Raw genomic sequence first — 20,389 nt, 5'->3', positions numbered from 1 at the left:
TGCAGCACCGTGACATCTGCCGTGTTCACCGTGGGAGATAATGTCGTTTCGGGCAGCGATGACCGCACGGTGAAGGTCTGGGACTTAAGGAATATGAGGTCCCCCATTGCGACTATTCGCACAGACTCTGCCATCAACAGGTGATGAGAGCTGCTTGTTGTGCCTTGAAAAGGGTGCACTGTAATGTGGAGTCTTGTTCGTGTAATGTTAGTGTTTAATAGAGCCTTGGAAAAGTGGTTTAGACTCCTGGGGGAGGATGTTTTGGGGGGAGAGGAACATTCTTATTGATCCTCTAATGCAAATTTAGTTAGGTCCTGTATGCTGACACGTAAGTGTAAAATCAGGCTGGTGCAGTGAGCTTCCAGATTAAGAACGGGTCCCCTGTAGGGCCATGCTTGAGTTCCTGTGTAGTGTGTGCACGTTACGTGTGAGTCACGTGGTCTCTGTGCTCTGATGCTGCTGTTGGGTGTTGCCTGCTGGGTTTGCTAGTGTGTTTTGCCTTGAAATGTGAATGGTGTGGAGTCTCCTACAGGATTCTCTGTAAACTCAGACACGCATGCTGTCACTGTTTTGTATGTAACCCACATTTTTTTAAAGAAGATTTTATTTACTTATTCATGAGAGACAGAGAGAGAGAGAGTCAGAAACACAGGCAGAGGGAGCAGCAGGCTCCACGCAGGGAGCCCAATGTGGGACTTGATCCCGGGACCCGGGTCACACCCTGAGCCGCCGGCAGCCCCTAACCCATGGAACCACCCAGGTGTCCCTGTATGTAACCCAATTTTATCTCTTATTTGCAGGATCAATGTCTGTGTTGGCCAAAAAATCATTGCCCTCCCACATGACAACCGACAAGTGAGGTTGTTTGACATGTCAGGTGTGAGGCTAGCGCGGCTCCCCCGAAGCAGCCGGCAGGTAAGTGTGCTCTTGATCCGCATGTTGACATCTCGGAGTCTGTGTCCTAGGTCACCATGGATAGAAACATGCTGCGAGCCCCACATCTGTCTTAAGTTGTTTTTTTTTTTTTTTTTAAAAAGAGAAACTAATTTTAACAAGATGTTAAATTTATACAGGTAGACGAGGTGATATAATTGCAACTATAATCAATATAACGATATTAAAGATTTTGTATTCTTGTTTTTACTTTGGATGCTAGATTTTCATTGGAAATACTTGATGTGTATTTACAGCTCATAAAATTTGAAGTTGAAAGTGTTTCCCAACCTGAACTGAGAGTGTCGGGTTTTTTAAAAACTTGAATAAGATTGTTCAGTTCCTCACTCTCAGATTTGAGGGGCTGTTTGCACATGTGGTAGTGGTTTCCACGTGGGAAAGCACACTTGGATCTTGGCAAGTGAAAGTGTACAACTGCAAGTGTGGTAGATGATGAGTATTGAATACGCAGAAGTGGTGGTGTGGACTCTGGGGCCCCTTTGGGAGGAGAACTCACTTCACCCACAACCAGGAGACACCTTTCCAACCAGGTCCAGGACCAGAAAATGCAGCTTTCTCGTGAGTCAGCTCAGCTGGTGCGTCGCAGGGAAGCGGGCCGGTGTCCGCGGTGCTGGCTGGACCGCCCACCAGGTGTCTGCATCCATGCTGGGAGTTGGTTGGTGCTCGGCTTGTGGTGCCAGCTCAGCCCTGCTGATGTGGGATCTCGGAGGGCCATCCGGGCCCCTGTCCTTAGGTAGCTCTGGGGCGGTTTAAAGTGTGGGGAGAGGCGCAAAGTGTGTGAATTACCAGCTCCTCCTTTGGGGAGTGGAGGTCACTGTGATAAAGACCCGTCCTCCGGCCGAGCAGCACCTCTGCAGGCTCCGTGCTCTGTGGGGCCCCACCCCACAGCCCCTGTTCTTTTGTCCTTTGGCCTCTGCAGTGTGTCACTGTGACACTGAGCTGTATGGCAAGCCCGTGCCTTCATGTGTCCCCTGAGCCTGTGGTCAGCGTGTCTGTGCCCCTCAGCGCCCACCACCCTTGCCACCCTATGGCCGCGGCTCTGCTGACCTTTGTGGGGACACCCTGTCTCATCTTCCTGCACAGCCTCACAGTACAGCCTGCAGGCCAGCTTAGCGGGTGAGGGCAGCTTTAGGAACTGTTGACCTAGGGTGTTTTAAGAGGACGATTATGAAGGGGTTCTGTCAACATGGAGACAGCTTTTATTTTTTTATTTTTTAGAGATTTTATTTTCATGAGAGGCACAGAGAGAGGCAGAGACATAGGCAGAGGAAGAAGCAGGCTCCATGCAGGGAGCCTGATGTGGGACTCGATCCTGGGTCTCCAGGATCACGCTCTGAGCCGGAGGCAGATGCTCACCACCCGGGCGTCCTGACACCTTTTCTTTAAGTGGCACCAACCTTTTGTGAAAGGCCTCTCATCTGTTCTCCCCTTTTAGGGCTTCTGTGCATACTGTTGGAAGTGGGTTATTGAACTTTTATTTGAGTACATGTCAGTGAAAACTACTCGTGAAGTTAGAGTATCTAATAGGAGCGTCACACCTGCTAACAGGGAATTTCTCATGCTTGGTACCTGTGGAGAGTCTGGTGTGCCCCCACTGCATTGTTAACACGCTGGATCCCCTTGCGGAGGTGCCCGTGTTCCCCCAGTCTGTGTGCAGCGCGTGAGAGGTGTGCCTGAAACAGGGTTGTGCGTGTGTGGCTTCCTGACTTTGGGAAGATTTTCTTCAAAAAAAAAAAAAACACGGAGTTATAAGAGATGCCTGGTGGTATTTATTCCAGGGAAGTGATTTTATTTTTTATTTAAGATTTTATTTATCTATTTGGCAGAGAGCATGACATTTTTAGTTATTTGTAAACTTTCAGCCTTGTTGAGACTGCAGAATTTATTGTGTTTGGATTTGTTCTCAAAGCGTTGTGTTAAGTAGACTAGTCTTTAACATTAGTGAATAGCATGTCTCTGCGTTCTGAGCTGGTAATGCTTCCTCAGATACGCAGACGTGGTTTTCAGTGTCATAGAACCACAGCTGGAAATCCCTGGCTTCTTTCAGCTGCTGGGTTTAAAAAAGGAAACAAAACAACCCTTCTTTGAACTGGTAGCGAGAGAGGAGGTGGCTAACAGCGTAAACTTGTCTTACTTTGGGGAGAGTGTGAGTGGCATTTCCCAAAGTGTGTTTGAAGCAAGGTGAGCTCCGTAGGGTGCTGGGAGGGACAGAGCAGGGAGGCTCACATGCAGGTGAATGTGAGATGTGTACGGCGAGGACACAGGCTCCCGTGGTGGGTGTCAGCGCCCCTGCTGAGGCTGTGTGCACTGTGATGAGGGAGGGCGTGGGCTTTGGGAGCCCTCATGCTCACAGAACCTCTTCGGACACGAGCCCCAGGCACGTCGGTGCGTGTTCAGGTGGTCCCTGGGAGACGGGAGGCTGGACTCCAAACCTGACTTGGCTTCCAGCTCTGTCCTGGGCGGGCTGCGTGTGCAGACCCACGTTCTGGGTTCCAGGGGTTCTCTTTTCCATACCCACTAACTCAGCGCTCATCTCAGTGTTTCTACTGTGAATGCCTTGAATTGAGTGATCATCTTTAACTGGTTCCTGTGCAGACTCTCGATTTTACTACCAGTTAGTGGATGCGTTGTTCCCTCCTTTTCTTTAGATTCGTAACGAAGAAGTGATAGAAGGTTGCTCTCAATCCTTTGTTACGTGGCCTTGCACTTGCAGTATCTTTATCGTGTGCCCTGTTGTCTCGTGTAGACAGCACTGTTCACGTGGGGATGTTTTGCGGAGGGAACTTTGGTGTCATTCTTTGGAATGTTTCTTTTACTTAATAAATTTGTCAGCTTCTCTTAATCCTGGTTCTTGTACTTCATTGTGTGATGCCCTAGTAGCAGCAGCACAGAGCGACCTTGTTAACCTGGAACGTATGCACACGTCTGAAGGCACTGCCCGTGTCTCTGTACACGTACACCACGTACATCACATTATAAACTTTGCTAATGATTTGCAATGATTTTTTTTCAACGTCCTGATATTTAGCTGGAATTCTGAAGGTGGCAGGAATTTACTTGAAAAGGCCATTTATTTTATCCTTGTTTTATTTGGTACCAAATATATTTCTCTGGGTCCCTTATTACCTGAGTTAGTTATTTGTTAAAATGGTCTTTGAGGTCTTTTTTATTTTTTTTTATTTTTTATTTATTTATGATAGTCACACATTGAGAGAGAGAGAGGCGGAGACATAGGCAGAGGGAGAAGCAGGCTCCATGCACCAGGAGCCCGATGTGGGATTCGATCCCGGGTCTCTAGGATTGCGCCCTGGGCCAAAGGCAGGCGCTAAACCGCTGCGCCACCCAGGGATCCCGGTCTTTGAGGTCTTTTTTTTTTTTTTTTTTCTTTGAGGTCTTTAAATGAGTTTTGTTTAATATGTTCCCAAATATTATGTAGCCTCATTAAAAAACTTCAAATTCATCATTTGTTCTTTTTTTCTGACCGTAATCTTACTTTTTTTTTTTTAAATGAATCCCAAAGTACTTCCGGTGTGCGTCTCCCTGATTTGATTTGATTATCTGTTCTGACGTCCCTTGCTTTGTCCCCGCGTGCCCACGGCGCATCACTGAAGCTCGTTGCCATGCGGACTGAAGCTGCCTGTTCAGTTTTTTCCTTTGAAGTCAGTTGTGTTGAGTGGCGTAGTTGTTAACTTGGCTGAGGCTTTATGGCGCGGATGCTCCGGAATGACGTACTAACTGTGGTTTGTGTGATTGGAAACAGGGCCACAGAAGAATGGTGTGCTGCTCGGCGTGGAGCGAGGACCACCCCATGTGCAATCTGTTCACCTGTGGCTTTGACAGGCAGGCCATTGGCTGGAGCATCAACATCCCTGCATTGTTACAAGAGAAATAAGGTTGCCGGCGTCCTCTGCGACGTAGTTGGCCATGGACCTGTGGACCGCTGCCACTTTTCTCATATTGGTCAAGCCCTTTTTGTGAGAGTTGCACCCTGGAAAGGGCGGTTTGTATGTTCTTTTCTCATTGTACCGAGCTTGCATGAAATGTACAGCAAAATGTATGGTCACATGTCTTATTTTCGTCTCGTGTGTGTGTCGGCACCCTCTGGTCAGTGGACATGAAGCCCCTTCCCTGTAGCACGTCGTGTGTTGTGAGTTCTGGGTGATTGACAGGTGACAGGAGGGCATTACGTTTGCGTGAGTTCAGTGTGAACCTGTGTACTTACTGTGAGGCGTACGCAGTCTGTGGCATTTCTGGAGTAATTAGACATACCTACCTTGTACTGGGACGGGCCCGAGGCTGCGTTTGCAGGGGCTGACAGATGGCGGGCGTGACGGAAGATTTCATGTTTACTTCTGTTTGAGGGTTTCGCGTGTGCTGTGTGTAACTCAGCTTCACCTCTGTATTCTGGTATAGTTAATGTAAAATTTACCTGGAATTTAGAAGTTAACAAAAACAATGCCGACTTTGCAATGTTTGGAAAGTTTTTTTGAAAAGAAAATGTTTCTGCTCTTTTTATAGAAAATCCTTTCAATCTCCTGAGGTCTCAGATTAGCAAATTCAAAAATAGGATGATTCTCATCACTGATTTCAGATATTAAGCAAAATTTAAAGCACTTTAGTTTATAGCTGTGGTTATAAACAGTTTTTAGAAGTTACAAATGAGTTATCCAGTGAATGTGACTTGAGCTTTTAAGAAGACCCTGCCTGCTACCTGAAGACAAAACCTTATTTATTTTCTACACTTTGGTTTGCATATTTCTAAATGAGTTCACTTCCTTGGTGGTGTTTGAGAGCCAACAATGCAAATAAATGAGTACTACCTCAAAAATCAATGTATTTGGAAAACGGAGTCTCACTGTTGCCTAGCTAGAGCACTTTTGACTTATAGCTGGAATGCCGAATTCAGTTAGGAGGGGAAGGAAGACAATCACAGCAGGTGCATCCGAGGAGGAAAGCTCTCACATTAGCTGACAAGGTGGGAGCCGAAACCATGCTTCGCGGGGTACCAAGGTGCTCCTGTTTCGGCAGCTGGGACACCTCTCAGTGCCAGTCCTTTCACTGCCTGGGCGAGCCTGTCACTCTTGCCTTCTTAGGCGTTACTGTCGTCTGGTGTTCGTGAGTTTGTTTCTTGCTCAGTTATGGTTTTGATAAAGAGCCATGTCCGTGTACTGCCCTCCTCTTTTTAAGTCTTTGTGTCCACTTGGAGAGGCACAGAGGGTAACAATGACAGCAATCACGGGTGCCCCCCACTCCAGGTGGTGACAGCTGGTGGAGCACCATTTGGTGAGGTGTGATGTCGGCAGAGCATGCGTGCCGCCCACGGGCCTGCGTGAACGCGCCTCGCCTCAGGCTCCTCTGCTTAGGTCCTACGTGCGGTAGCTCATCTTAGGAGCTTCAGCCCTGAAGTATCTGGAGTATTCTGAAATGACCTACACAGTCTGGAAGGGAAGAAGGGCCAGGAGAAACCCATCGTGATGTAGTTAGAGCTGAGGTTGCCAACTAGACCGAATGACAGACAGATGCTTGTGAGCAGCTGTCTTCCCAAAGCCCGGCACCTGCCCGCGTCACATTGGGAACATGGGCCGGAACATCTGTGTCCCGCCCCCGCTGACCCGAGTGCCCCCTCCCCCGCGGCGGCGCCCCAGCGGCTTTGAGACAGTAAGCTGAGCGTCCGTGCTTTTGGGCTCCTGTTGGATTTTAATTTGAATGTCTGGGTGTCTTAGAATCATTGTCAGGAACACTGAAAAAGGTAAACAAGCAGATCAAACTTAAAAACCAGATCTCTGCCAGATTAAAAACATTTGAAGCTTTTAACTCCCTTTCTGATGTTCATTCAGTGCTCTGCGGCCCAACGCCCTCCGCGCGGCGCCCGCCCGGCAGCTGCTCACCTCCTCCCCACTCCGCCCTCCCCTCCTCAGGGCGGGCCTTGTCGTGTGTGCGTCAGTTCTCAGGATAGGGCACCTGCTGCTCACCTGCGCAGCGGCCATTCAGCTGCTCCTGTGACCTTCATGGCGGTGTTGTCCGGAGTCCCGGAGATTTGGGTTAGAGAGTGCGTGTGTGTGCGTGTGTGTGAATGTGTGGGAGTCTGTGCGCGGAGGTACCTGTGTGGCTCAGATTAAGTCCCGTGATCAGCCACACGCGATCTCATCTGAAATAGTGTTTGGAAATGGGAGTGGTTTTGTCTTATATGCTCACGTGTCCAGAATTTCATTTAATAATGGAAGGAAAACGTGTGGTTACTGGAAAATGTGTACTGATAGAGAACTTCATAAGAACTATGTTGTTGGACAAAACAGCACTCTTCCTCAACCACTGCACATCAGTTTCTGGAGAGACAAAAATTCTGTACATATTTTGGAATTTGAAGAATCCTATGTAAATCATTTGTTGCTTAAATCTGTGAAATACAAGTTTCTTTGGGGGGAGTATGCATTTATAAATGTTGTGTAGAAGCAAGTGTTTTTATTGTATTGATGTAATTGTTTTTAAGTGTTGAATGTCTTCATTGCAATATGAAATTCATTAAAAATCCATGTTCCATAATCACTGTTGTAAAAGTTTTATTTTATCAGGAGTCTCTTTTTTTTTTAATATTTATTTTCAAAAATGTTTTGCTTTGGTTAAATACCGGTAATGGCTGCTAAACACCACAATGATGTAGGAGTCAAATTATAGTATTGCCCACTTGAAAAGTTGTGACTTTAGACTTAAAAGATGAGTTTTGTTCTATTTCCTGTCCGTCAGGCTAACGTGAAGTGACAGGTAATTACGCTTCTCCATTCCAGCATCACCGCCCCGGCCGTTTCTGGAGGGAGTTAATGATTTGATATAATAATGCAGGTGCGGCATTGTCCAGGTTCCTGAGTTTCGGGAGACGCTTGTCTTGTTCTTAACGACAGTTAAGCTTATTTGAAAGTTTGCGACAACTGCAGTTACAGGCAGTAGGCCGTGTTCACCCCCTGGAGACTGTGCATCTGGATTGGCCCTTCCTTCTTACCCCGTGGGCGAGGCGTGGCAGCAGGTGTGGGAACCTCGGGAGGTGTGGGAGGTGTCCGTAGGTCTCTGCCTGCGGCGCCCCCTCTTCAGACTGATTGGGCTCGCTGCCTTCGTTCAGTCCCCAGATTACTTCTCTTTCTTATCTTAGAACATGTGATGGTTGTCCAGTTTTCACAGTTACATGTAGAAGTTTACCTATTAGTATAAAGAGTTACGGAGGTGGGGCTCCTGGCTGGCTCTGTTGGAAGAGCGTGCGACTTTTGATCTTGGGGTCATGAGTTTGAGCCCCACGTTGGGTGCAGAGATTACTTAAATATTTTAAAAATCACAAAGGCAAAACTTCTATTGCTGTAATTTAATCAGAATGCCTCTAAAATGTGTCTCGCTTACTATGCATAGATTTTTCTGGTTTCTCTTAATTAATAGGTTACTTCAGAAAATGAGAACACCTCGATTGTTCTATGTCATGGGTGGTATATGGTCCGTGTGGTGGGAAGAAGCTGAGAATGAAATCACATGCAAGTGTTGAGTAGTTTGTTTTATTTTATTTATTTATTTTTAAAGGATTTTATTTATTCATGAGAAACAGAGAGGCAGAGAACCAGGCAGAGGGAGAAGCAGGCTCCATGCAGGGAGCCTGACGTGGGACTCGATCCCCAGCCCCCGGGGTCACACCCTGGGGTGAAGGCGGCGCTAACCGCTGAGCCACCCGGGCTGCCCCTGTTGAGTAGTTGAAAGCTAATTTTATGAGAACATTTTAAAGCGTTTTAGTCACAAATTAGATTAGGCAGCTCGGGGGCTGTGGGAGCTGTGTGAGGTGCAGGTGATGCCGGCGGGCTTTGTGGGTTCAGGAGGGTCCCCACCGGGAAACAGGGCCCCTAGCACTCGGCACTGTGCCCCTCGCCCTGATGCGGGCTGTGGAGCAGAAGTCGGGGTGTCTGCAGTTGCTTTGAGCTGCGGGGGGCCGGGAGGAAGGAGCCAGGCCCGTGAGCTCATGTCGCCCTCTCTCAGGGGTAGGGTCTGGTGAACAAGGGTGGTTCTCCCCAGAACTCGGGGTGCTGAGGGGATGACAGTCACGGGGTGGGGGGGCTTTCGAAATGGGCTAATGCCGACAGAGACCTATGGGCTGCAGCGTCCGGACGGAGGGGCTTCAGTTTCTATTTGTCTTAAATACACAGAGTAGGACTTCGAGGGTCACCACAAAGAAGAAAAGAAGGAATGACTACAAGTGATTACTGTAAGGGGGTTGGGAAGTGTAGTAAGTAAGAACCGGAACAGAAGTAGTTTTTTAGTAGTTTTTTTAATAGGTGTAAAATTTTGGAACCATCGCAGTCCATCACCCAGTATTTGAAAATTTTCCGCTTGATGCTAACGACAAAGACAAAAGGTGCCGAGTGGGGGACATCCGACAGATGAAATCACCCATGGAAAGACTTAAAAACTTCAATAAACACATTGAAAGCGGTAAAGTGAGAGACCCCTGTGCACCAACAGGAAGAGGCGATGTTGTAAATACGTCAGTTTTCCCCATGTTGACAAGATGATTTGATGCTATTTCAATGCAAATCACCCCTGAGTTTTTTTTTTTTTTGTAGAATTGGGCCTCTGATTCCTAAAGTCATGTGAGGCAAAGGGCAGGGATGATGAGGTGCCGATGAAACGAGGGGGAAGGGGGGAACCGGGGTGCCCCTTGAGCCTGGCAGGGCGGTGGCAGGTGGTGTGCGGGATTCGCTTGGGACGGAGGAGTTGACCAGTGAGGTGGGACACACGTCACGGTGATTCAAGCTTCTCTGAAAACGTCACGTGTTTAAAGTCACACGGAACAGAAATGAATCTGGTGCTGCCTCACACCAAACACAGTTCGGGCCGCATGTGAAATAAAAAGCATTAACCCAAAATCTAGAGCACATTTATACGACGTTGTGTTTGTTAGCTCTCCACAGACGATGCGTTGACCGTACTGGGAAAGAGGGACACGTTCAGCGACGTTCAGGGTACAGGTTCGTAGCCGTGTAGGACTAGGACAGCCTCGAAGAGGCGAAATGACAAACCGCAGGTGGTCGTGGCCGCGTTCGTAATCCACGGAATTCCACATTCCCACCAGAGAGTCGGGACTGGGCGGCAGGAGTGATTAGGTGTGTCACCAGGGGGAAACCTTGGATAGTCAACAATGAAATAAATGTAGAAATTAAAAAAAAAAAAAAGTTAAGGCAAAATGGAAATGCCATTTCACAACTATTAGATTTGGGAAGGAAGCTCTGCGACGTGGGTTCTGTTGGGACCTACACGTACTGGCTGGGATATAAAATAGGACAGCAAACAGGAAAGCATGACGTGAGCGGTCGTGCGAGTGCCCCGGGCCCCCGCTGCCCGAGGGGTCTGTGGGCACCCTGCTTGTGAAGCGGGGTGGGTGGGCCCTGTGCACGCAGGAGCAGCTGACCCAGGCTGGGGGCGGACGCCGGGGACCCGAGAGCCACAGAGGACTCATGCCCTGGGGCCGTCCCGGAGCACAAGCCAGCCCTGCCCCACGCAGTTAGGTCCCGTGTGTGGAACATGGGAGAACAAATTCCCCGTCGTGGGCGGTGGACAGTGGTCTCCGGGCGGGCGGTGGCCAGCTCGCACACGCACAGCCCACGCGTCTGTAAGGCGTCGTACGGCTCTTCTGTTCACGGGGCTACGTTATGCAGTTGAAGCGTCCTACAGAAAACGCTAAAGAGGAGGAGCTGTTGCAAGGGTGGGTGAGGGCATATGGTGATCAAATCGGGGAACTGAGAGATTTTTGCCCGTGTCAAGGTCGGGCTTCTTGCTTACCCGTATTTTACTCACTTCACGCCCTCGTCCCTCTTCCACTTACAAACACGCAGCTGTATTTTTCTGCGATGACCGATTCCTCAGCGTGTATGTTCCGTGGGAGGGAAGACAAAGCCAATTTTGTTCCAAGATAATGTTCTCGGAAAAAATACCCACCAAGGAAATTGTCAAAAGGCGGCAGCGTTCCACGGTGTCGAAATTGTGTTGTTTTCAAATACATTTCGGAAATCCCAGCTTTGAAGTGGGAAATGCAATAAGCATTTCATTTACCAGGTGTGATCATAAAGCAATAAAAGTAGCTTTCTTATGCTGCTCATAAATTGGGACTGAAGTAATTTCAAATCCAGGAGACGGTCCAAAAACCATATTGTGTAAATGGCCACACACCAGAACAAGCACGTTTATTCTCACAGTCTGTGTTTTGGTGGAAGCAGCGCTTATTTGTCCAGGTGGGTAAGTTGTGGTATATCTGTTAAAAAATATAATCATTTTTTCTACAGTGCATGTGTGTTACAGAGGTCTTGTAGCTCTGAATTAATTTTCAATAAATAAAAATAAAATCGGGACGCCTGAGGTGGCTCAAGTCCGTTGGGCGCCCGACTCTTGGTTTCAGCTTTGGTCCTGATTTCGGGGTCGTGAGCTGGAGCCCTGCCCGGGTCAGGCTCCACGCTCAGCTCGGCTCCCCCCCCCCCCCCCCCCCCCCCCCAGATAAATAAGATGAAGAATAAAAATCTTGGGGTAAAGTCTATTTTTTCTTTTGCAGGGACAAAAGTAGTTGTAGATGTTCTGTAATCAACCCCTAAGTGTTACATGAAGCTGATGTGATTTTCTCTTAACAGCGGCTTCATTGCGGGATAACTGACGCGACGCCCACCGAGCGCACATACAGTGTAAAGTGCGGTAGGTTGTGACATATTCAGCCACGAGGTCCCCAGCGGTCACCGTCCGCTCCGCCCCCCGGGCCCCATCTCCGGGGACCGCCAATCCGCTTTCTGTCGCTAAAGGATGATTTGCATTATCTAGCATCTCGGAGCAGTTCACTCGCAGCGTGGGCCCTGATCGTTGTCCCCGTCCACCAGAGCCGTGGGGGCCTAGGCCCTGTCTGGTCATTGCCGAGCGTTGCAACAGACGCCCGCGCCCCGTGTGCGCTCCATGTGCACCCCACATCCCTTACGGGCTGGCTGCGCACCGGCAGAGGGGCCCGCTGGAGACTTCTGGTTTCTGCCCTGACCCGTCAAGAGCCCGGGAGTCCTGCCCTCCCCCTGTCTTCCTTCTTAATGACTAAAAAAGGCGGACAGACTCCCGTCCAGGCCCCTCAGATCCGTCAGAGACTTGAGGTCGGGGTCGGGGACACAGGCAGAGGCCGAGAGTCACCGTGTGGACTGGAGGCTGCGCAGCAGGAGTCAGGCGCTGAGGACGGGCAGGCTCCCATGGTGAGGATCAGAGGGCCCCCTTCGCGCCTGGGGGGCTGTGGGCAGCATAGCGCCTCTGGGTTCGCCACTGAGCCGAGCGGCCTCCAGCAGGGACATCGGCTCCTGAGATAAAGGCCTCCCGGAGCCACCGCCTGTCCCACGGAGGGGATGGCGGCCGAGAAGTGCTTGAGGTCCCCGCCCAGGGCTCAGGCCCCTGTGAAGTGGCAGCAGGTGCGGGTGCGGTGGGAGGCAGCTGCGGTAACGGGGCCGCCGTGGGAGGACAGTGGGGACGGTGAGCGGGGCACCTGCAGAAGTACTGGGCCCAAGAACCTCTAATGGGAACAGATGCTTTGAGAGACCCGACCCGGCCGAGGGACAAAACCCCAAGAAGGCTTTCCGGTTCGTCAATAGAAACTTCCCAGATGGAAAAGCAACAAGAAACCAGAGTTAAAGAAGCAGAACAGGACGCCCTGGCGTTGTGGGGCAATCGCAAGAAGGTGTGACACAAGGGGACAGGGAAGGGAGCAGGAGAAAGATTTGAAATATGCATCATTGAGACTTTTCCAAAATTAATGACACAAACCAAACCACAAGTCAAGGAAGCTCAGGGAATATCCCAGGTGAATAAGTGCTAAAAGGTCAGGACTGTGCACGTCAAGTGAAAACTACGTGACATGGGGCCCGGCTGGCTCTGGCGGGGATCTCGGGGTTGAGAGTTGGAGCCCCTGTTGGGTGTAGAGATTACTTAAAGGTAAAATGTTTAAAAAGCAAGCAGACAAAAAGTACTGGAGGACACTAAAGACAAAGAGCAGATGTTGCAAGGAGCTAGAGAAAGCACACTCCACCGACGGGAGCAGTGATGGGAAGCACGCAGGCCACAGGAGAGCGGAGCGGAAGTCTCGAAAGGTCAGAGCCCCAGTCCCAAGTTCCGTGTCTGGAGAAGCTACCCCGTGGGGGTGAGGGAAAGGACAGCGTCTCTCCAACAAGCACAAACGGGAGCATTTGTGATTCATCCTGCAGCCTGCAGGGTTTCCCGGACTTGCCTGCTGTTTGTTCTAGCAGAGTTTTAAGTAGATCCCGTCGGACCCTCTGCACAGGCCATCCTGTGACTTCCTCGCCTCACCTTGCTGCATTGGTGGGAGCCCAGCGCGGCATCGAAGATGCCGGTGGGCCCCTCACCCCGTCTTGCTTCTGATGCGAAGACACTCGTGTTTTGTCATGAGCTTCCGCGTGAGCAGTGCTTCCACATGCGCTTGCTTCCTTGGAGGGACTCCTCGTTGATTGTCGAAGGGTTTTTCTCCCAAGTGCCATTTTATGTGTTTATTGAGATAATCTATGATTTTTCTTTTTTAGTTTGCTGATAACAATGCTTTATATCGATGAGTTTATTTTTTATTTCTTTGTTTCTGTAAAGATTTTATTTACTCATGAGAGACACACAGAGAGAGGCAGAGACACAGGCAGAGGGAGAAGTAGGCTCCCTGCAGGGAGCCCAGTGGGGGACTCGATCCTGGGACCCCGGGGTCACGCCCTGAGCTGAAGGCAGACACTCAACCACTGAGCCCCCAGGTGCCCCTATATTGATGGATTCATATGAATGTTAAACCAACCTTGCATTTTTGGGACAAACCCTATTTTGTCATAATGCATTATTATTTATATCACTGGGCTTGATTTGCTATTACTTTGTTGAGGGTTTTGGTGTCTACGTCAATGGGAGATACTGGTCTGTACTTTGTATTTTTGTACCGTTGCCTGGTTTTGGCACTAAGGTAATGCAGTCTCATAGAATGAGTTTGGAAGCCTTCTTTTTCAGTTTTCTGGAAGACTTTTTGTAGAGTTGCTATTACTGAGTTTGCTAGTGAGGTCATGGCCTGGAGTTTTCTGTGGCTTTGTGTGTGTGTGTGTGTGTGTGTGTGTGTGTGTGTCGGGGGGGATTTTTCCACTATAAATTAAGTTTTACAGGTAAAAGAGTGTCAGGTGATTAGTCTGTGCCTGAATAAGCGTTCATGGTTTGCGTTTCAAGAGCGTGTGCACCTTATCAGAGCTGTTGGGTTTATCGGTCTCACCGGCACGTCCCTAGGCCTCCCTCATCATCCTTCCATGTCTCTGGAGTCCGTGCGAGTAACACTGGCTTTCCCTCCCTGCCTCTATTGCCACATCGGTCGCGTTCAGCGCCGGGGAGGCTGCCCCACGTTCCCAGAGTCCGGGGATCAAGGTGTGCACACTTTGGGGCCCTGATTCTGCCCGTGTGAGCTGCTCTGTCGCTCCTTACAGACCCTCCGGGAACCAGTCCCAGTCCTGGCCCTGCTGGGAGGCTGTTGGGGGTGCTCACCACCCATGCAGCGGGGACCCGTGCGTGCAGGTGGGGCGCTGCAGCGGCATTTCACTGCGTGTGCAACAGCGGGTGCAGCACCCTTCATATGCACAGGTTCCACCGAGGCTTGTGGGTTCCAAGAGCTCGGCCTCGCTCGGGACATGCACTGGGGCCTTGCACGGCTGGGCAGGCAGGGTGCTCGCTGGGCCTGAGGGCCTCTGGTCACGGCAGCTGGAGTGCCTCCGACCCCTGGCCCCGGCCCCCTGCCCTGACCCCTGAACCCGGCCCCTAACTCTCCACCCCTGGCCCCCAACCCTCGACCCCCGGCCCTGGCCCCCTGCCCCGACCCCGGTCCCCACCCTGGCCCCTGACCTCTGGCCCCAGACCCTCTACCCCTGGCCCCAACCACCCCGACCTCCGGCCCCTGACTCTTGACCCCCCAGCCCCGGCACTGCCGTGGGAGCCTGCGGCCTGTCCCCGATGCCCGTCCCCCGTCCTCCTTCCAGACTCCTGTGTGTGAGCTGGGCAGACACCACCCCGACCGCGGCCACCAGCTCTCTGAGCCGTGGGGTGGGTGCCACTGCTCCAGGCTGGTGGGCACGTCCCAGGCCCTCGTCCCTGAGACAGGAGGCACAGACGTCATCCCCACTCTGGGCCGTCCTGGAAGGTGACAGACCCCGTCCTGGCTGAGTCACCGTTGTCCTGCTGCCTTGCGCACCGTGACCGTGGCCCCCCTCGGCTTCCCCACCCACTGTGACGGCGTCCCCGTCCCGTTGGGCCTACAGGCGGGTCGTGACGGTGAGTCTGGCCGGGGGCCCGTGCGTCGCAGCACCAGCAGTGATGACACTCCAACCTCGCCCTGAGAGCTGCTGTGGTTGCGCTTGCACCTGCGTGTCTGGGGCCTCACTCCGCGGTTTCACTCTGGCCCAGTGATGCCTCATGGCTTCTGAGCGCGGGGTGCCCCCCCTCCACGGGGCAGGGAGCTTGGCTTTGGGAGAAGCCGCTGTGACCACCCAGCTTGTGCGAGGGGCAGCGCTACTGCCACGCAAGCAGCTCCCCTCGCACCTTTGTTCACAGAACTAGAGAAAATCCTGATATTTGTATGGGACCGCAAAAGACCCCGAAAATCAAAAGCAATCTTGAGAGAGAACAAAGCTGCAGGCATCATGCTCCTTGATTTTTTTTTCCTTTGTATTTAGATCTTTAACGATGTACAACAGAATATAGAGCAAACGAAAGAGACTGATTTCCATGACTAGGTGTTCCTCGTGTCATCCTAGAGCCGGGCTGGAGGGAGAGGCCGTTCTCCAGAGATCTGAGGTGGAGTCGGTGCTGGGCTACTGTACTGCAGCCTGTTTCTCCTCCACTCGTGTGCTGGGAAGGGACCAATGATTTCTTAAACTGATGACTGTTTGCTAGGGGGCTCTAAAATCCTGGGTAGCGGAAGGCTGTGGTCCAAACCAAGCCAAAAGGAACAGGCTGAGCCAGGGAAGCATAGTAACTGCCTAGCAGAAGGGGCAAACTCAGCACCCCACGTGGAAAGGGCATCTTTGCACCTCAGAGATGTTGCAGGACCAATGTTACCACTAAGAGACTTTGTTAGAAGAAGAAAAAAACCACCTTGGAGGAAACTTCCAATTGCAGTCAACTTGGATTAAGAGTTCAGTCCACCGGTGCAGGGGGAGGGAAGCATCTAGCCCGAAAGCAGCACTGAGTCTGGCCCTCCCACTGCTCCTCCCTGCCTCCTTTTGGCAGCTGGGCCAGGTTTCAGGTGAGGATGTACAGACTCCAGAAGGACCAGGGAAGTTTCTCTGGAGGGCGGAGGTGGGAAGGACACTTCTCAAAATACAAATACGTTTAATATGGAAGAAGCCAGGGCAGCGCTAGAGGCATTCACATGCCCCAATCTTTCCTACTTTCTCCCCAGCTCAGAGACTGGCAAGCACAGTCTCCACACCTGACCTTCCACCCCCAAAAGAAAACGGGGACATGTGCCCCCCCCCCCGCTCTGGTTCCCCACACGTGGGCTCCTCAGCGCCTCCTGCAGGGGTGGTTCATTCCAGGGCAGGGCCTACACAGAGCCTGGTCTCAGCTGGCTCCTGCCCAAGCCGTAAGGTGTTCGAGAGCATTGTCCTGGTCATCGTTGTGTAGTAGCAGAACTTCCTCAATGTCTTTCAGTTCAAAGCCCATTTCCTTAAATTTGCTCATTAACTGAAAAAATTCCATCATCTTTTCTTAACACTGGTGTGTTTCCAGAGCTGCTTCCGCTAAAAGAGGGTCGAAGCCCTTCTCACAAAGCTGTCCATGTGCAAAGAGACAGTTGAGAATCTGTTCAATATTCCCTCCTTTCTTCTTCATGGCTCTCAGGGCACACTCCTATGAGCAGCCCGTGTTGACCACTGTCTCCACACACTGCTGCTCACTGGGGGACAGTGTCTGCAGTTCTGAATAGGCCTGGGGACAGCTGGGAGCGTTGGGCACTTGTGACGTTGAGAAGTTAGGAGGTGTGACCGTGGCACCTGTATTTGGAGGTGATGATTCTTCTGTGCACACAGACAAGACAGGGAGGGAAGGCCTCTGGAAGATCAGATCTGAGGGGTTCAGGGTTGGCACCTCTGTGCCACTGTCTAAGTTCAAAGCTGAAAGCCCAAAAGTATGATGCCCATTGAGCTCACTGGCACTGCTTTGGGCGGAAGGCTTCAGGGAATTCTGGAAGGTGCCATTGCGGAGGCAGGATGTGCTATGGAAAGTGCTCGCCAGCCTGGCTGTCTTCTGATTGCTGTCATCAGAGTCAAGTTTGGTGAAGGACAGGGATTTGATATTGGTTACTGCAGGAATGGGGGGGAGGGACACTTTAGAAGACAGAGACATCTTTTCACAGTTGCCCAACTGTGGGAAGGTCATAAAGCCGTTAGGTTTGTGAAGAGGTTTGATATCCAAGGTCTCGCCCGCTCCAGGGATGCCAGGACCTCCTCATCCTGTAACACAGACCGAGAGCCATCTCTGGGCAAATTGTTGTCTAATAACTGAGCCATAATGGGTCCAGTGGTTCCTACCAGAATGTTTCTCAGCTCTTCCTTCTCATCAGTAGTTTTTAACTCCAGATTATCAAATGGGTCTTCTTCACACTCAAAGTCAGCAGGATTGAAATCTGCCTTTGCGTGGGGTGGGCTGAAAACTTTCTACTGCGTGGCGCTGCTGCTGATCCGAGTTGGGGTGAGGATGCTGTTGTGCTGTAAGCTGGCAAGGATGGGGTTAATAGGATGTGGCACTGTGGCTGTACTGTGAGTCGTGGAGAAGCTCATTTTGCTGTCACCCTCTGGGCCACTCTTAGAATTCACTTTAGCTTCTACTTCCTCAACCTTGCGTTCTGCTTCCCGCTAGGCTTCTTGGATTTTCTTAATATCTTCAGCCCACTCAATAGTTTTCTTTTCCAAGGAGAAGTCACATTGTACTTCTCTGATCGCCGCTGTAGCGGCTGAGTGTCACTTCGGGGTGTGGGCCTGTCGTACGCGTCGATTTTTTTTTTTTTAAGATTTTATTTATTTATTCATAGAGACACAGAGAGAGAGAGAGAGAGGCAGAGACACAGGCAGAGGGAGAAGCAGGCTCCACGCAGGGAGCCCGACGCGGGACCCGATCCCGGGTCTCCAGGATCACACCCTGGGCTGCAGGCGGTGCTAATCCGCTGGGCCACCCGGGCTGCCTGTGCTCCTTGATTTTAAACCATATTACAAAGTTAGAGTAATCAGAACAGTGTGGGACGGGCACAAAAACACATAGATCAACGGAACAGAATAGAGAACCCGGAAACAGACCCTCAGCTCTGTGGTCAGCTCATCTTCGACAAAGCAAGGAAGACTATCCAGTGGAAAAAAGACCGTCTCTTCTACCGATGGTACTGGGAAAACTGGACACTGGACAGCCACATGCAGAAGGATGAAACGACCACTTTCTCACACCAGACACACAGATACACTCAAAATGGATGAAAGACTGGAATGTAAGACCTGAAACCATAAAACTCCTAGAAGGATACAGGAGGTAAACTCCTTAACGTCGGTCTTGGTGATGACATTTTTGGGATTTGACACCAAACGCAAAGACAACAAAAACCGCAAATGAATGAGACATCAAACTAGAGAGCTGCTGCCCAGCGAAGGAAACCATCAACCGAGGGAAAGGCTGCCTGCAGAAGGGGAGATCTTTGCAGATCATGTCTCTGATCCGAGGCTAATGTCCAAGATGGGTAAAGAACTCATGCAGCTCAGCGGCCAAAAGACAATCTGATTAAAATATGGGTGGATGATTCGAGGAGGTATCTTCCCAAAGAAGACATCCAGATGGCCAGCAGACACATGAAAAGATGCTCCACGTCACTTGTCACCGGGGAAACGCAGGTCAGCGCCACAATGAGCTATCACCTCACACCTGTCGGAGTGGCTAACGTCAACAACAGGAAACAACAGGTGCTGGGGAGGATGTGGAGAAAGGGGGGCCTCGTGCGCTGCTGGTAGGAATGCAAGCCGGCGCAGACCCTCTGGAGAACAGTGTGGATGGTCCTCAGGAAATTAAAAGTAGAATTACCTAGCCAACCAGCTTGGATATTTATCTAAAAAATATGAAAACACTAGATCAATAAGATATCTGCCCCCTTTGCTCTCAGCAGCATTATTTGCAGTAGCCATGATATGGGGGAGCAGCCCATGTATCCATGGACCAGTGAATGGATAAAGAAGATGGGGATACAGAGTCTTATTCAGTCACAGAAAAGAACAAAATCTTGACATTTGTGACCATATGGATGGATTTCAAGGGCATTCAGCTAAGCGAAATAGGTCAGATGAAGACAGACACTGTATGGCCTTATCTGTAGGATCTAAAATAAAAAAGACCCCAAAAAACAAACTTGTAGGTGCAGAACAGACTAGGGGTGGGGATGTAAAAACAGGGTGAAGGGGAACTTTTTTTTTTTAATTTGAACATATGGAAAGGCATTGCACATTTTTGGCAAAAAGGCTCAATATCAAAAAACCACCAATCGCCCTCAAGTTAGTCCATAAATTTAATGTAATCCCAATAAAAATCTCCATAGGATTCTAGATGAATTAATGCAACAGTGAGCAGTGAGTGAAACAAGTCAGAAAAATTGTGATGGGGAGAACCAGAAACCCACAGCGCGCAGGCATTGAAAGCGTAGTGGCGACGGTGCACGTGCTGCGTGGGAGGTCCCCACCCCAGGAACCACGGCTCTCCTAAAGGGCACCTAGGAGCCCGACAGCAGCGGCCACTCCACCTGTTTGCCACCTATTCACGAGCTGGAGTCGAAGGAACGCGAAGCTCCTAGAAGTGCTGTTCGTCTTCAGAAGGCGGCCTTCCGTGCGTGATGTAGGCGGAGGGCGATGTGGAGCCGGGGAGGGGGCCTGGACAGGGACATGGCCCTCACCCATGCCTGTCGTCCTGTCTTATTTCCTCTCCCTCAAGGTGACCGTTGCCTTGACGTCGTGACACTTCTCCGTGGCGTCCCTGTGACTGTGCCCCTTGGGTCGCGATTGCTTGGATGGCATGTGTTGGAGCCTCGTGTGAGGGTTAGAGCTGTGTGGCCTCTTCCCCACGGAGCTCACAGGCTCGCCCTGGTGACACGCGCGGTCCGGCCACGTTTGTAGCCGCCGAGGAGGCCGAGGGCCGCGTCCACCCGGCGCTCACACCCCCTGCGCCCCGCCCCGGCCCGCGGCACCGTGAACCCGGCCACGGGCAGCCTCCCAGGTGGGAGCCCCGCGGGACCCCGGGGCAGGGTTGGCGGGGTCACGGGAGGGCGCACACCGTGGGCTGCTGCTGGTCGGCGCCGCGCTCCTCTCCTCCCAGCAGGGCCGCTGGGCTCCGCTCCCGGCACCCCCCA

At 51.1% G+C, this 20,389-nt stretch overlaps 1 protein-coding gene and 1 pseudogene across 15 annotated transcripts in view; one reads left to right on the top strand and one right to left on the bottom strand.

Annotated features, from left to right (window-relative positions):
* WDR37 (WD repeat domain 37) overlaps window positions 1-20,389 on the top strand; it is an 88,740-nt gene that overhangs the window by 46,362 nt on the left and 21,989 nt on the right. For 10 of the 15 annotated variants that reach the window (XM_077897355.1, XM_077897354.1, XM_077897352.1 and 7 more), the window contains 3 exons: window positions 6-140; window positions 801-915; window positions 11,601-11,661. In XM_077897355.1, coding sequence (XP_077753481.1) covers window positions 6-140; window positions 801-915; window positions 11,601-11,661 — 311 coding nt within the window. Of the gene's footprint in view, window positions 1-5; window positions 141-800; window positions 916-4,714; window positions 7,498-9,257; window positions 9,279-11,600; window positions 11,662-20,389 lie in introns of those variants that run through there. The other 5 variants (XM_077897361.1, XM_077897360.1, XM_077897362.1 and 2 more) reach the window with 3 other exon arrangements.
* On the bottom strand, window positions 16,302-19,940 carry LOC144313260 (ubiquitin-associated protein 1 pseudogene; annotated as a pseudogene).

Source organism: Canis aureus, chromosome 5 (genome assembly GCF_053574225.1).
Source record: "Canis aureus isolate CA01 chromosome 5, VMU_Caureus_v.1.0, whole genome shotgun sequence".
Taxonomy (NCBI): Eukaryota; Metazoa; Chordata; class Mammalia; order Carnivora; family Canidae; genus Canis; species Canis aureus.
This window is presented reverse-complemented; position numbering and strand designations above follow the sequence as displayed.